Raw genomic sequence first — 13222 nt, forward strand, 5'->3', positions numbered from 1 at the left:
GTTTTTTTGCGTATTTGTCACACTTACTGTATATGTTTCTGATTATCAAACAAATTTTAATATTAAACAAAAATAACCTGAGTAAATATAAAAGTTTTTTTTTTTTTTAATGATGGTTTTACTTATTAAGGGAAAAAAGCTGTCCAAACCTGCCTGGCCCTATTGTGAAAAAGTAATTGCCCCCAAACCTAATTACTTTTTATAAGTCTTTCACATCATTTATAAGTCTTGGCCCACTCTTTTTTGCAGAAAAGTCAGGAATATTGGAGGGTTTTGAGCATGAACGGCCTGTCATGCCACATCGTCTCAATCAGATCAAAGTCCTTTTTTATTAAGATTTTGGCTTGGCCACTTCAAAACCTTACATTTGCTGAGAAATCATGGTTTATCTATTATGGCAAGTTGTCCAGGTCCTGAATCTGCAAAGAAGCAGCAGACCATCAGAATACCATAACCATGTTTGCCTGTTGGTATAATATTTTGTTATGAAATGCTGTGTTAGTTTTATGCCAGATGTAATGGGATGCACACCTTCCAAAAAAGTTTAACTTTTGTCTCATTTTACATTTATGCATTTGGCAGACGCTCTTATCTATCAGTCCACAGAATATTTTCCCCAAACGTCTTGGGGATAATCAAGATGTTTTTTGTTCTTTTTGTTCTTTTTCATTAGCAATGGCTTTTTCATTCAAACTCTCCAATGGATGACATTTTTGCTCAGTCTTTTTCTTATTGTTGATTCATAAACACTTACCTTAACTGAGGCAAGTGAGGCCTGCAGGTCTTTACATGTTTTGGATTCTTTTATGAGCTCCTGGATATGTCGTCATTGTGCTCTTGGTCTAAATTTTGGTAGGTCAGCTACTCGTGGAAAGATTAAAAACTATTCCAAGTTTTTCCCATTTGTGGATAATGGCTCTCACTATGGTTCACTGGAGTCCCAAAACCTTAGAAATCTGACTGATAATGTCACTTACTTTGTTTCCCAACTATTGTTAAATTTCATTAGATCATTTTGCTTTTAAAAACTTTAAGCTGCTTTACTTTGTCAGACAGGTTCTATTTATGTGATTTAAAAAAATGTGGTTAATCTCAATTTAATCATTATTTAGCAAGGGCAAGATTTTTTTTGTTTTTCTTGACATTTTACATTTTCCTGTATTTACTTGGGTTATGTTTGTGTAATAAAATTTGATTAATGGTCTGAATCATTTAAGTGGGACAAATATGCAAAAAAAGAATATTGGGAACAAGCGCAAATTATTTTTTTACAGGACTGTATATACATATTTCATATTTATCAATGTTGTACTGTTAACAGTGTTTTTGCTTTTGTTCTTTTTAGGCTAAGAAACAACTCTTTCAATGCTGAGGCAGTTAGGCATTTGGTTACTGAATTGTGTAGAGATGCAAATCACAGAACAATTCGGTGAGCATGATGAAGCACGCCAGGATATCTTACCATCTTCAGTTATAATGCATCATTTGATGAATGCTTCAATTGTTACATGTTGCTTAGGATAATGGAGCCATGGATTAAAGGGGAAGCTGCCGTTGACCTGGTGGCAGGCTGCCTTGAATCAAATCCACACATCAAAGAGATCAGGTGTGCAGCTGCCCAATTTTATTTTGAAAATAATTTTGAAACAAACATTTACATTATTGTAAATGAATACTCAAAAATATAATTGTGAAGTGTATGTGAAGTTACACCAGTTGAATCCTTTACATGTACCCGTTGGCACCTGTACGACATCCATATACTATAAACATCCATACATCCTCCATGCCACTTATCCTGTATAGGGTCATGGGGGCCTGGAGTCTAACCAAGGAAACTTTGACCACAGGCCACAAGCACACACAGTCACACACCCAATCGCACTCTGTGGGCAATTTGGAAATCCTAACTGCTGCAAACTGCACACACACACAGCAGGTGAGACTCAGACCCACCAAACCGAGGGTGCCAGTAAACCATCATGCCGTTTATATACTGTATAAGTATACACAATTACACACATGCATTTATTAATGTCACAGTGCCATACGGAGGTAGAGCTTATAGTCCTTTGCTGCTTGCACATTTCTGTCTCATTTATGTCTTTCATATAATTTTCCTTTGTATTAAAGGGGCATTAAATTATTTACTATGGACATATCTTCATACCTTTAAATAGTTTGCATAATTATTTATTTTAATTTATGCTCTAAGCCAAATAATTATCAATTAACTCACTAGATATAGAATATGTGTGCATAAAGAGTACTGTGCAAAAGTCTACATCACCTGTTTTTTTCGGGACAAACTCTCTCACTCGTTGTCTATACCACTTTATCCTGTAGTTGCAGGGAACATGGAGCCTTTCCTAGGAGATTTAGGGCATGAGGCAGGGTAAACCCTGGACGTGGTGCCAATCCATCGCAGGGCACACACACATAGACATACTCGCACACTACGGGCAATTCGGGAACTCTAATAAGCCTAATATGCAGGTCTTGGATCGTTGGAGGAAAACTACCAAGCACGGGAAGAACATACAAACTCCATGCACACAGAGACAGGAATCAACCCCGAACCCTGGAGGTGCAAGGCGACAGTGCATGGCGACCCCGCCTCGTGCCCTAAGTCTCCTGGGATAGACTAGAGGCCCCCTGTGACCTACTGTATATAGACGATGAATGAGTCAATGAGTTTTGCAATGAGTAGCTTCTCATTTCTTAAACAAACCATATTAGAAGACATTTTCTGTGGCAAAGATGTTATTCTGTTTCAGAAGGGTCAAAGTATTGGTCTGCATCAAACAAAGAAAGCAACTAAGGAGATTGCTCAAACTACTAAAATTGGGTTAGAAACTATAAAACTCATTATTAAAATCTAAAAGGATTGTGGCGAAGCATGATCTTTGAGGACGAAAGGGTCAGAAACACATCCTAAATAAGTGTGTAGAGAGATCACTTAAACACTTAGCAAAGTCAAATCATTAAAAAACTAAAAAACAGTAGAACTCACGGCTATGTTTAAAAGTAAAAGTAAGAGCATTTCCACATGCACAATGTTAATAGAACTCAAGGGATTAGGAGGAAACAGCTGTGTAACTGAAAGAGTGGTTCAGGGAGTGGTTCAGGGAGTCTAGATCTTAACCCCGTTATGATTCTTTGGGATGTGCTGGAAAAGACTTTATCAATCCAAGATCTTGGAGAGAAACTAACATGACTCTGGACAAACATTGTGATATTGCATAAATGTAACAAAGCGTTAGTGTGGCTTTAATCAAAGCAAAAGGCGATCTAAAGAAATATTAGAGTGTGTGTCTTTTTTTGGCCAGGCCGTGTATATCATCTACTATTTAAATTAACTTTTACTTATTTGTTTGATAAAGTATCTAATAATGTATAATGGAGTCAATGTTATATATACTGACCTGCCCGGCATGCTTGTAGAGCTGTGAGATTAAATCTGCCGCATCAAAAGATATTTATGTTTTTAAGTAAAGTACTGTATTTAAGTACAGCACTGGGCTCTTTTTAGCATCAAAAGGAGCAGCATGATGTAATACCATTTGCCTCCAAATTTTACCTTCTGCTTTATGGTTGGTTGCAAGAATTTGGTCTCATCTGTGATTGGTTAGAGATAAAATGTTTTGGTGTAGTTAAGCACTATACCATACAGATTCATATGAGGTGATGTGTAGTTCTACTTTCAGCTGCTCTGGGCTGAACTTTTTTAGGACACAAATTATAACACACTGAGAGTGAGTAATAAAAATTGATTATTTGAAGAAGATAAAACAATATATTAAATCTGGAAGATAGCAATAAAAAGACAAAAACACAGCTGCAAACAACAGTGTATTTAGATGGCATTTTTTTCCTAATGTGCTGCTTAACTACTGGCACTAATGCAATATTTTTTTTATGCAGAAGCTCTGACAGATGATCAAAGAATTTGTCATAGAGAAAAAAAGTTTATTTTTTTGTCTCAGAGGAGCCCAGAGAAAGGCTCAGATCAGCTGTGTGCTAACAGTTTATGTTGCGCTGTTATTTCTTTTTATTATATTTTTTCCTTAATATTAATAATAATAATATGTTTATTTTATATAGCGCCTTTCAGGAGACTCAAGGTCGCTTTACAATAACAAAAATGTTTACACATAGAATTCCAGAGTGTATGGGCAGAAATACTAAATGCTCGTTCTCCAAATGATGCTAGTCTATGGCGAGAAATGAACAGTAGACTATCATCTGCCGATAGGAGTGTGCGAACAGGGGAGTAAGTATGAATAAGATCCGAAATATAAGGGGGGGGGCAAGACCATGGACTGCTTTGAAGGTGATAAGGAGAATCTTGTATTGAATGCGGGAGCAAACAGGTAGCCAATGTAGTTTGTGTAGGATGGGAGTGATGTGTGAGGATTTCTTTGAATAAGTGAGTATCAGTATCAGTATAAGTGATATCCTTGTCATATATTTTATAAAAACTAGAAAGCTTGATTTTATGATTTGATCAAAATCAGTTAAATATAATAATATTTGCATTAGTATTTTGTGTGTCTACAAAAAAATGTAAATGATACACTGGCAATTAAATAGCATATATTCCGGCTCCAATATTCCGGATTTTTTATCGCCATCGACCTATTTTGTGTTGCTGGCACAGATCTGTGCTCCTTGCATTTCAAGGGATTAAACAACACAATTTGCATGACATTTAAATGTTTATCTGATATTTTAGTAGTTTTTGATTGTTTAAAACCTTCATGAAATATAGTTTCTTGCACCAAATAAGACAATATCACAATCACAATGGGCAGTAGTTGTTGTTCTTTATGTAATTATATAATCAATTGTATTAAAGATACAGGTAATGATGCCCTTTTTAAGTTATATTTGACCTAACACAATTAATTCTATGTTCTTGCAGAGTTGAAAAATCATGCCTTAACCTTTCTGTTGAAAGCCTCAACTCTGCCGTGTAAGTTGCAAAAACTTCTGCTTCTAAATGCAAGAAAGTGTGTGTGTGTGTGTTTTAATGAATAAATCACAATGAGATGTGCTGTTATTAGACTTTATGAAAGAATGCGTGACACGGTGGTGGGTTACCACTATGAAATTCATACATTCTCCTGTTTATTTTTTCATAACCCAGTAAATATGCACAATAACTTTAAATGCTGCACTTTTTACTTCAGAGTCCTTCAAGAAAATGGGAATTTTCCCCAGATTGCTGTGGACTCAATAAGGTGTGGTGTTTTATATCTAGATGATTATCTAAGTCACCTATTCTGTACTCTATGATAAATGTGTCTAATGTAAAAAAAGTACTTAATTTCAGGCCATAAGTAAATATATTCCTACACTTTTTCCATTCTGACTGTATGATCCTTCTTTTTAAATCAGCTTTGATGACTGTGAAGTGAAGGGGCTGCATTTATCCTCACTGAAGTCTACTGTCCAGAAGTGTCCTTCTCTGCAAGAGTTACAGTATGTTAACAGTAGACTAAGTTCTCCACACTTCAGTATCTGTGTAATAAAAACTTCTCTCATAGTGTTATTATTGTTCTTGTTGTTGTTGTTATCAAGGTTCTCTCAGCTGATGATGGGAGCAGATGGGGCAAAGTTTCTCTCTTCAGTTCTTCCCTTGCTGGACAATCTAAAGACCCTCAGGTGACAAATTTGAAATTTTTTAAGTTAAAATTTTAAATCAGCATGTTATAAATTGTTGCTCATTCATTATTCAACTTTAGAATCCATGACATTCCACTAGAAGCTTTGAACTTTTGTGTCAAGTATGTCGTTTGTTTTTTCTGTTGTATGTTTCCGTAGTCTTAATTCCACAGGAGACACCGAAGCAGTAGTAATTGCATTACAGCATACACAAAAGCACCTGGAAAAGCTGAGGTCTTTTTTTCAATGCTTTAATAAAATTATCTCCATATCCTTAATGCCTTATCTATGTATATATATACATTTCTAAAATGTTTTCTTCTAGTTTGTCCAATCATGTAATCAAAGACAGTGGAGCTGCAGTACTGGGAAACGCTCTTCAGGCCTTGACAAGAATGCGATCGCTCAGGTATGTACTGTAGTGATTCATAACTATCATTAGTACTTTCTGGAACAATATTATATTGGTTACCTGTCTTCAAAAATTTGGGTATTTCCAAAAAATTCTGTGAAACAAGTCCTGACTTATTCAGTCAGGTCCTTTGTAAAAAAAAAAAATAAAAAAAAAGGTTTATTGAATTCTTGTATTCAATCTCTCTGTCTCCCTCTGTAGTCTCTTGCAGTGCTTGAATTGCACAGCTGCTGGAGGTCGTGATTTGGTCCGTGGTCTGGTCCAGTGCCGCTCTCTGGAAGAAATTCGGTAAGTAACCTCTGCATCCAAGCTCATCACCATTTACAGTTTTATACACTTTAATTCTTAGTGTGTACATTTTTATAAACAGGGGACGTTCACTGTTGTAGCTGTGAAATGTCTACTGTCATTGCGAAAACTTGTATCAATGAACAGTTCTAGATGTAGGATGATTTATTATATTTAACTGCAACACATAAAACACAACACACAATATTTCAGTATATCAGAGTGTCTTCATGATTTGTCTGTAACTGTGGGTTTGTGCAGAAACAGAAACAAAATAGTAGTTAAAAAAAGCTAAGGTCTAAAGTGTAATCATCGCTACTCTTGCTTTATGAGTGTTAAATGTTATTCACCGTGGTGTTATCTCTCTCTAAAGGCTGGAGTCTTTAGAACTGGATGAAGAAAGTGCAGCTTGCTTTGCACATGGCCTTCAGACAATGGTGTCACTTAAAAATATCAGGTAGTTTTAAATGTTGCAAATCCTTTTCAATCCATTGATCAGTTTTACTTCTAACAAAATGGATTCTAACATAACATTATTGTATATTGGGCTTACTTTTTAGTTTGAAGAATATGACATCAAAGGACAGCAGTGGGATTCTGTGTGTGCTGGCTAGTCTGCAAACACTGATTGAGCTGGAAGTGTTAGAGTAAGTTTAAATTACTTTTTAACTCAATTAATTCAGATTTTCCTATATCAATCTATAATCATGAAAAAAAATAAGTTTATGCTAAAGATATTTTTTACTTCTTCCTTATAAAGTGGATCTTGAGTTTTTACCTCGTAATGTGTCAGTTTTTGTAGTGTGTGATCGATATACTGCACGTTTTTGCATTACTTTCTTTTTTACAAACTTTTTCTCCTCTAAAATTTCAAGATGGAAACAGAAAAAAATGCTGTAAGACTTATAGATCTATAGGCTGAAGACATAGTTCATTTATCTACTCCAACTACTTTATCTTTGCCAGAGTTATGGTGAATTTGAAACACTGGGACGTGGCAGAAAAATGTTCAATCACATTTTTCATGTAAAAAATGTTGATGTTGGGGAACACAGATTCCTTTGCTTTCTTGGGCAATAATGCCTCTTCTAATCCGTAGAATTTCTGAGATATTTATTTACCAAAAAATCAAGGTCCCCTTTAACACTAGAACTACCAGAGAGGGGCCATTTGGCCCTATCCCCCTAGCTCTACCAGAGATGGGCCATTTGGCCTGGTTGTTTTTACCTAATATCCTTAATCACGTGTGAACAGTTGCCTTTGTTCTGTAAATGTGGCAATTACTTACAGAGCGACGTACAAGGTGCTATTGAATTTACAATCAGGGATCACAGTTATCTAGGAGCAATATGCAAGGGGCCATACCATAGGTACAATTGGTGTAGAAATTTTTTTTCAAAGATTCCAAAGTTTCTTAAACAAAAAACATACACTATAAATTTAAATTCAAATTTTATTTGTCACGTTCACATACATACATGGTACGGCATGAAGTGAAATGTATTGCACGACTGCCCAACAAATTGACACAATAAGAAAACACAATAAAATAGAATAAAAAGAAAAGCATAGAAGAGGCATATTGAAGACAAATGGTATGTAAATTCCACTCATTTATCTCCACGTAGGCTTCTCCCAGCATAAAAACTACTACCACTAATAGAAAAATATATATTTACATAAGTGCTTCCTTTTTCTGTTATCTCCAATCTCAACTATGTTGTGCATGGTGCTGAGGATGCAGACGGTCTTCCTCCGCTTGGGCGCATAAACTGTGAGTGTAGTGCCAGTTGTTGAAAACACCTGATAAGTAAGATAAGAAAAGATAACACGTTATAGTCATTGCACTTTTATATATAGTATACAGTAATAGCACAATGAAATTGGGAGCTCTTGCTCTAGGTTCAAAATAGAAAAGAAAAAATAACACAGCACTTTTTTTTTCAACAATTTTTTTATTTTTATATAAATGCTTATATTAATATAGATCAAATAAATAATACAGCACTTTATATAAAAATAGATAAAAATAACACCCCTATTGATGATACATAATGATCTTTAGTACAGTGAAACCGTGAATTGCGAGTAACTTGGTCTAGGCAAGACGAGCAAAAGTTTTTAATACATTTTTAACTTAATAAATCGGTGAGGTCTTGAAATACGTGTATTGTAGTACATATACAGTACACTTTGTCTGCTGAGCATCACGTGATCACAAATGAGTCAATGGTGGTTCTCTCTCTTTCACGCTGCAGGATTGTGGGTAATTGTCTCCTATGCTTGTTCCCAGCGTGTGTGCATTACTCGTCCAGTCAACATCTGTGCACGTGTGTACTGTTTACTAAAACATCATGACCATGTGTGTGCGTGTCCACGTAAAGCTTTTTTTTGTCCAAGTGTAGTGACTGTTCTTTAGTAACTGTACTGCAACATGAAGAAAAAGGCGGGAGATGAATCTGTTTAACAACAATGCTATGTCACATTTCCGAGAAATCCTTAAAATAAGCAAAAGCAAGTGTCGTTAGAGAGGTTCCTTGTTAAAGATTCCAGTCTCTTACTCTCTTTCAAAAAGCAGTGATTCCGTTAGTGTGTGTATGCGTTTGCATGTGTGAACACCGTCCTACACAGTAGCCCTCCCCCTCTTCCTCTTCTTCTCTCATCTCACACCAGCACTTCTTGTCAAAGTTAAGGTGCAGGTTAATTTGCTTTATTTTTACTTTATATTTTGTATAAATCATTTTTATATTAACATTTTGGGCTGTGAAATGAATCATTGGCGTTTACATTGTTTCCTATGGGGAAATTCAATATTTTAATATACAAGCACACTTCTGGAATAAATTATGCTCGAAAGCCAAGGTTTAACTGTATTCTTAAAATTTGCCTCACATTTACCTCTATGTGTCTAGAACATTAATATATACAAAGAAGTTCATGATCAAATTAATGACGTTAAGGTGCCCAGGTCCTGTGACTGCAAAACAAGCACAAACCCCCTTCCCTTCACTGCTGTGCCTGACAGTGGGTATGAGGTGTTTTTGTTGAAATGGTTTTCGCCAAATATGTGCGGGGCATTAAGACCAACCAACTCCATTTGGTCTCATCTGTAGATAGAACATTTCTCCAGAAGTCTTGTGTTCTATTCAGATGCCGTTTTGTTCAGTCTCCTTCTAATTGTGTTCTCATGGACTTTAGCTTTTAACATATCAGTTCATTTGTTCAACTAGGATGAGATGTAGGTTGTTGTTTTTTTTAAATACTATTATTTCTCTGAGTAGGCCTGTCCTTGGGGTGACTGTACTAAGACATCCACTCCTGAGAAGATTGGCATTGTGTTAACACAAACCTTAACGTTATAGGCTAGCAAACTCCCAAAACTTGTCTTCAATTGATGATCAGTTAATCAAGAGGTGATGATAAGTAGCTCCTGGCTGCTGCTTACCCCTTGAGGTAACCCCTTAAATCCCATGGAAGCAGTAGTATTAGTATTAGTATTATTGCTGCTAAAGTAATCACTCTTTACTCTGTGTTTACTTCGGGTGTTGGCCAGAGACCTATATTCTTTGTTCTGTGAATAAAGCAGAGAGCTTTTGACACCCTCATTATGTGTGCGTGTGTGTGTGTGTGTGTGTGTGTGTGTGTGTGTGTGGTTGTGGCTCTCCCAATATCAGCAAGCACAGTGAACATAATGAACAATAAAGCAGTAAAATTACTCTAATGTCTTTGATTTTACAATTCATGCTCAGGTAAAATACCATATGGATCTCTATAAGAGACTTTATTTAAGGTTTATTTTATTTAAGTTTGTTTGTTTATTTGTTTAACTAGGTTGTTCGAGTTGAGAATGGGTGATCGAGGGATTGAGGAGCTTGTGAAACACATCCCTAATCTAACAAAACTGAAAACAATAAAGTAAGTAGTCATTCGGAATGACTTTCATGGACTCATAATTCGAAGTTTTTTTTTTTATTGAGGTTCTCTGATTAATGTACAGTAATACAGTACTGATGATATAGTGATCTCTAGTGGAAGTAATAAAAGTCGACACACTGTGGTGTTACTTTTATCCTGATCCTTATTTCTTTCCTACACAATATGTTGTACCTTTGTTTTCCATTTTTTTTAAATCATTGTTAGAGGTCGGGCCACTAGTTGTTTTATTCATATGGCATGCTCAGTGATCACCTCTTTCTTATAGTCTTTCAGGGAACTGTGTGAGTGACCATGCTGGAGAGATGTTGGTGAAAGCACTGGCACACTGCAAAGCACTGCAACAAATATGGTAAAACAACAAGAGAAAAAAGAACACACACTATTTAATAGTCTTTGACATAACATTTGCAGTATGTAACACATCCATAGAGTATGCTGAAATCAGCTTAAAAAGTGAAATTCTGTTGGAACTTTATATTGTTTATGTTTAGTCTTTCCAAGAACAAACTTGGACACAGTTTTGCAGCTGTACTGGGTCAGGTTCTTCCATCTTTCTCTGAGCTCTTTGAGTTGGAGTAAGTCCTCATCTAAAAATATGTTTAATAGGGATTTAAGAACACCGCTATTTTTTAGATATTTAAATATCTAAATGGACTAATTGCTATATAAGTGTGTCTTCTAATCATTCAGTTTCTTTTCTGATTTTCCCAAGTCTCTCTGAGAACCCGATAGGTTCAGAAGGGTGTTCAAGTCTCTGTACAGGGCTGGTCAACCTGAAGGCATTAAAAAAACTACAGTAAGATGCTATGCACTCTTTCCTATGACTTGCATAAATACTTCAAAGCTCTTACTTAATAGTTCATTTGTTGACTTGTTGAAATAGTGTATATTCAATTTTGAAACAATTACTCATTTCCGTTATAATTTTGTATGAAATGTTATGAAATGTTTCTTGTGCAGCTTAACCGCCATTGAAACCTCAGACTTGGTTAATGTTGCATCTTGCCTAGAACACTGCACGTCTTTAGAGGACGTCAGGTATGTTTGACAATGCTTTATACTGTAATCTTATTTAAATTCCTTTTTTTTTTTTACCCTAATTCACATTTACTGTTGTGTTGCATATTTTCGTCTAGCTTGGCATGGAATGAATGTGAAAATGATGTGGTTCTAAAACTTGCTCAAGTTCTTCCACAATGCAGTAAACTGAAAAGACTCGAGTAAGTGCTAAGACTATTAAAGCACATTAAACAGTTGCATATAAGGATCTAGTTTTAAGCAGCACACAAATGATGGATCTATTTTTTTTTTATTGTAGTCTGGAGTCCAATAATATCAACACATCAGGAGCCAAAAGCCTTGCTATATGTTTGCAGCTTTGTCCTTGGATTGAAGTAATCAGGTAATTTGAAAATTACCATGACTAGTCAGTATTATATTATTAAATAATACATATATCTCTTAAAATTAATTTTATTATGTCTGATCTCTGTTTTGAAAGGCTTTGGCGGAATCCCATTCAAAAGGATGACCCAATTTTCAAGGACGAGAGGTTGAATTTCTCATCAACCTAATCTAACGCACAATGGATCACCATCTTTATTATCCTTTAAATATAATTTCCTTTTTTTTTCTTTCTTTTTTTAATATGTATATTTCTGTTCATATTTATAGCATATAAAATATTGAGGTATTCTGTTTACATTCATTTGGAGAACACATTACCTCACTATATCAATAACAATAACTCTACAATGTCACAGTTCATTTAGTCGTCTAGGAGTCTGAGGTTTATGGAAGTGATGTGAATAATCCATGTTTTTTTTACACCTCAAAAGATTGTAAGAAATACACTTGAAAGCCTTGTTCTGCATGTCCAAAAACATAATAATTCTCAGTTCTGTGCTGTTCTTAGGGTTATTTTTAAGCACACATTGCATGTTTACCAAATTAGAGTTCTCTAGTTCCCATAAAAAAAAATATATATATAGATTATTCCTATGCTGCATTTGCTTTATGATCTGGTTAACTTTTTAAAATTACAGTCTTCCATACTCATCATAATATTTTTAATATCCAGTATAGCTATGAACATGCAGAATGGCTGGGAGCTTATATGATTTTCACACTAATAAAGCAAATTTAAAACTTATCACAAAAATCAAAAGGCTAATTAATGTCCTTCCATTGACCTGTCCTAGACTTCTCCTTGTTGTGTTCTCCTGCAGATCTCGTATTTATTTCTGTATATTTATACTTAAATATCTGAAGAATTGCACTGGAAAAATTAAACCTTACTAGACACTGATGCACAACTGAATGATGGTGTGCTGTTTGGTATGTGATAAAAAAAACACTGAAAATAAGAAGTGGCTTAATTTAGTATGTAAAAATTAGTCATTCGGAAGGCTGACTACGGTACGGTATACTCTACCTACATAGGGAAAAAATATATATAAATGATTAACTAGCAAATAACCATGAAGTAATTATAGTCCAGTGGAGAAAAATCATAAGATTTTAATTGCCAAAATAGAAGCATAAAATGTGTGAATTTTATACCATTATCTTTTACATTTGATAGCACTATAGATAAGTAAAATGTTTTTGTTAGATTTGATGAATGTTGATGTGTCCTTGTCAATAAAGCTTTGGAATAATCAGACTCCAACCAATGAGACTTATTTTTTTCACTGTGCTTGTTACCGAGGCAAATTCAATTCAATTCAATTAAATTTTATTTGTATAGCGCTTTTAGCAATTTTCATTGCCGCAAAGCAGAATTAGTTGCCAACTTTGTACAATCTACAGAGGCCTTGCAACCTACCTTAAACCTACTGCTGAATCTTTCACCTCTATTATAATTTTGCAACTATCCAATAGAGTTCTACTTGTTGTTTAACAGCTAAAAAAATTAGC

At 35.0% G+C, this 13222-nt stretch overlaps 1 protein-coding gene across 2 annotated transcripts in view; it reads left to right on the forward strand.

Annotated features, from left to right (window-relative positions):
• nlrc5 (NLR family, CARD domain containing 5) overlaps nt 1-12968 on the forward strand; it is a 28291-nt gene extending 15323 nt beyond the window's left edge. For both annotated transcript variants that reach the window (XM_053500362.1, XM_053500361.1), the window contains exons 26-44: nt 1346-1429; nt 1520-1606; nt 4925-4975; nt 5193-5243; nt 5401-5484; nt 5584-5667; nt 5827-5901; nt 5993-6076; nt 6281-6367; nt 6741-6824; nt 6928-7014; nt 10199-10282; nt 10569-10652; nt 10795-10878; nt 11016-11099; nt 11264-11341; nt 11440-11523; nt 11622-11705; nt 11805-12968. In XM_053500362.1, coding sequence (XP_053356337.1) covers nt 1346-1429; nt 1520-1606; nt 4925-4975; nt 5193-5243; nt 5401-5484; nt 5584-5667; nt 5827-5901; nt 5993-6076; nt 6281-6367; nt 6741-6824; nt 6928-7014; nt 10199-10282; nt 10569-10652; nt 10795-10878; nt 11016-11099; nt 11264-11341; nt 11440-11523; nt 11622-11705; nt 11805-11877 — 1513 coding nt within the window. In that variant the 3' untranslated portion in view covers nt 11878-12968. The remainder of the gene's footprint in view (nt 1-1345; nt 1430-1519; nt 1607-4924; nt 4976-5192; nt 5244-5400; nt 5485-5583; nt 5668-5826; nt 5902-5992; nt 6077-6280; nt 6368-6740; nt 6825-6927; nt 7015-10198; nt 10283-10568; nt 10653-10794; nt 10879-11015; nt 11100-11263; nt 11342-11439; nt 11524-11621; nt 11706-11804) is intronic.
• Nucleotides 12969-13222: the final 254 nt, after the last annotated feature.

The sequence above is a fragment of the Clarias gariepinus genome, chromosome 7, assembly GCF_024256425.1.
Source record: "Clarias gariepinus isolate MV-2021 ecotype Netherlands chromosome 7, CGAR_prim_01v2, whole genome shotgun sequence".
Lineage (NCBI taxonomy): Eukaryota > Metazoa > Chordata > Actinopteri > Siluriformes > Clariidae > Clarias > Clarias gariepinus.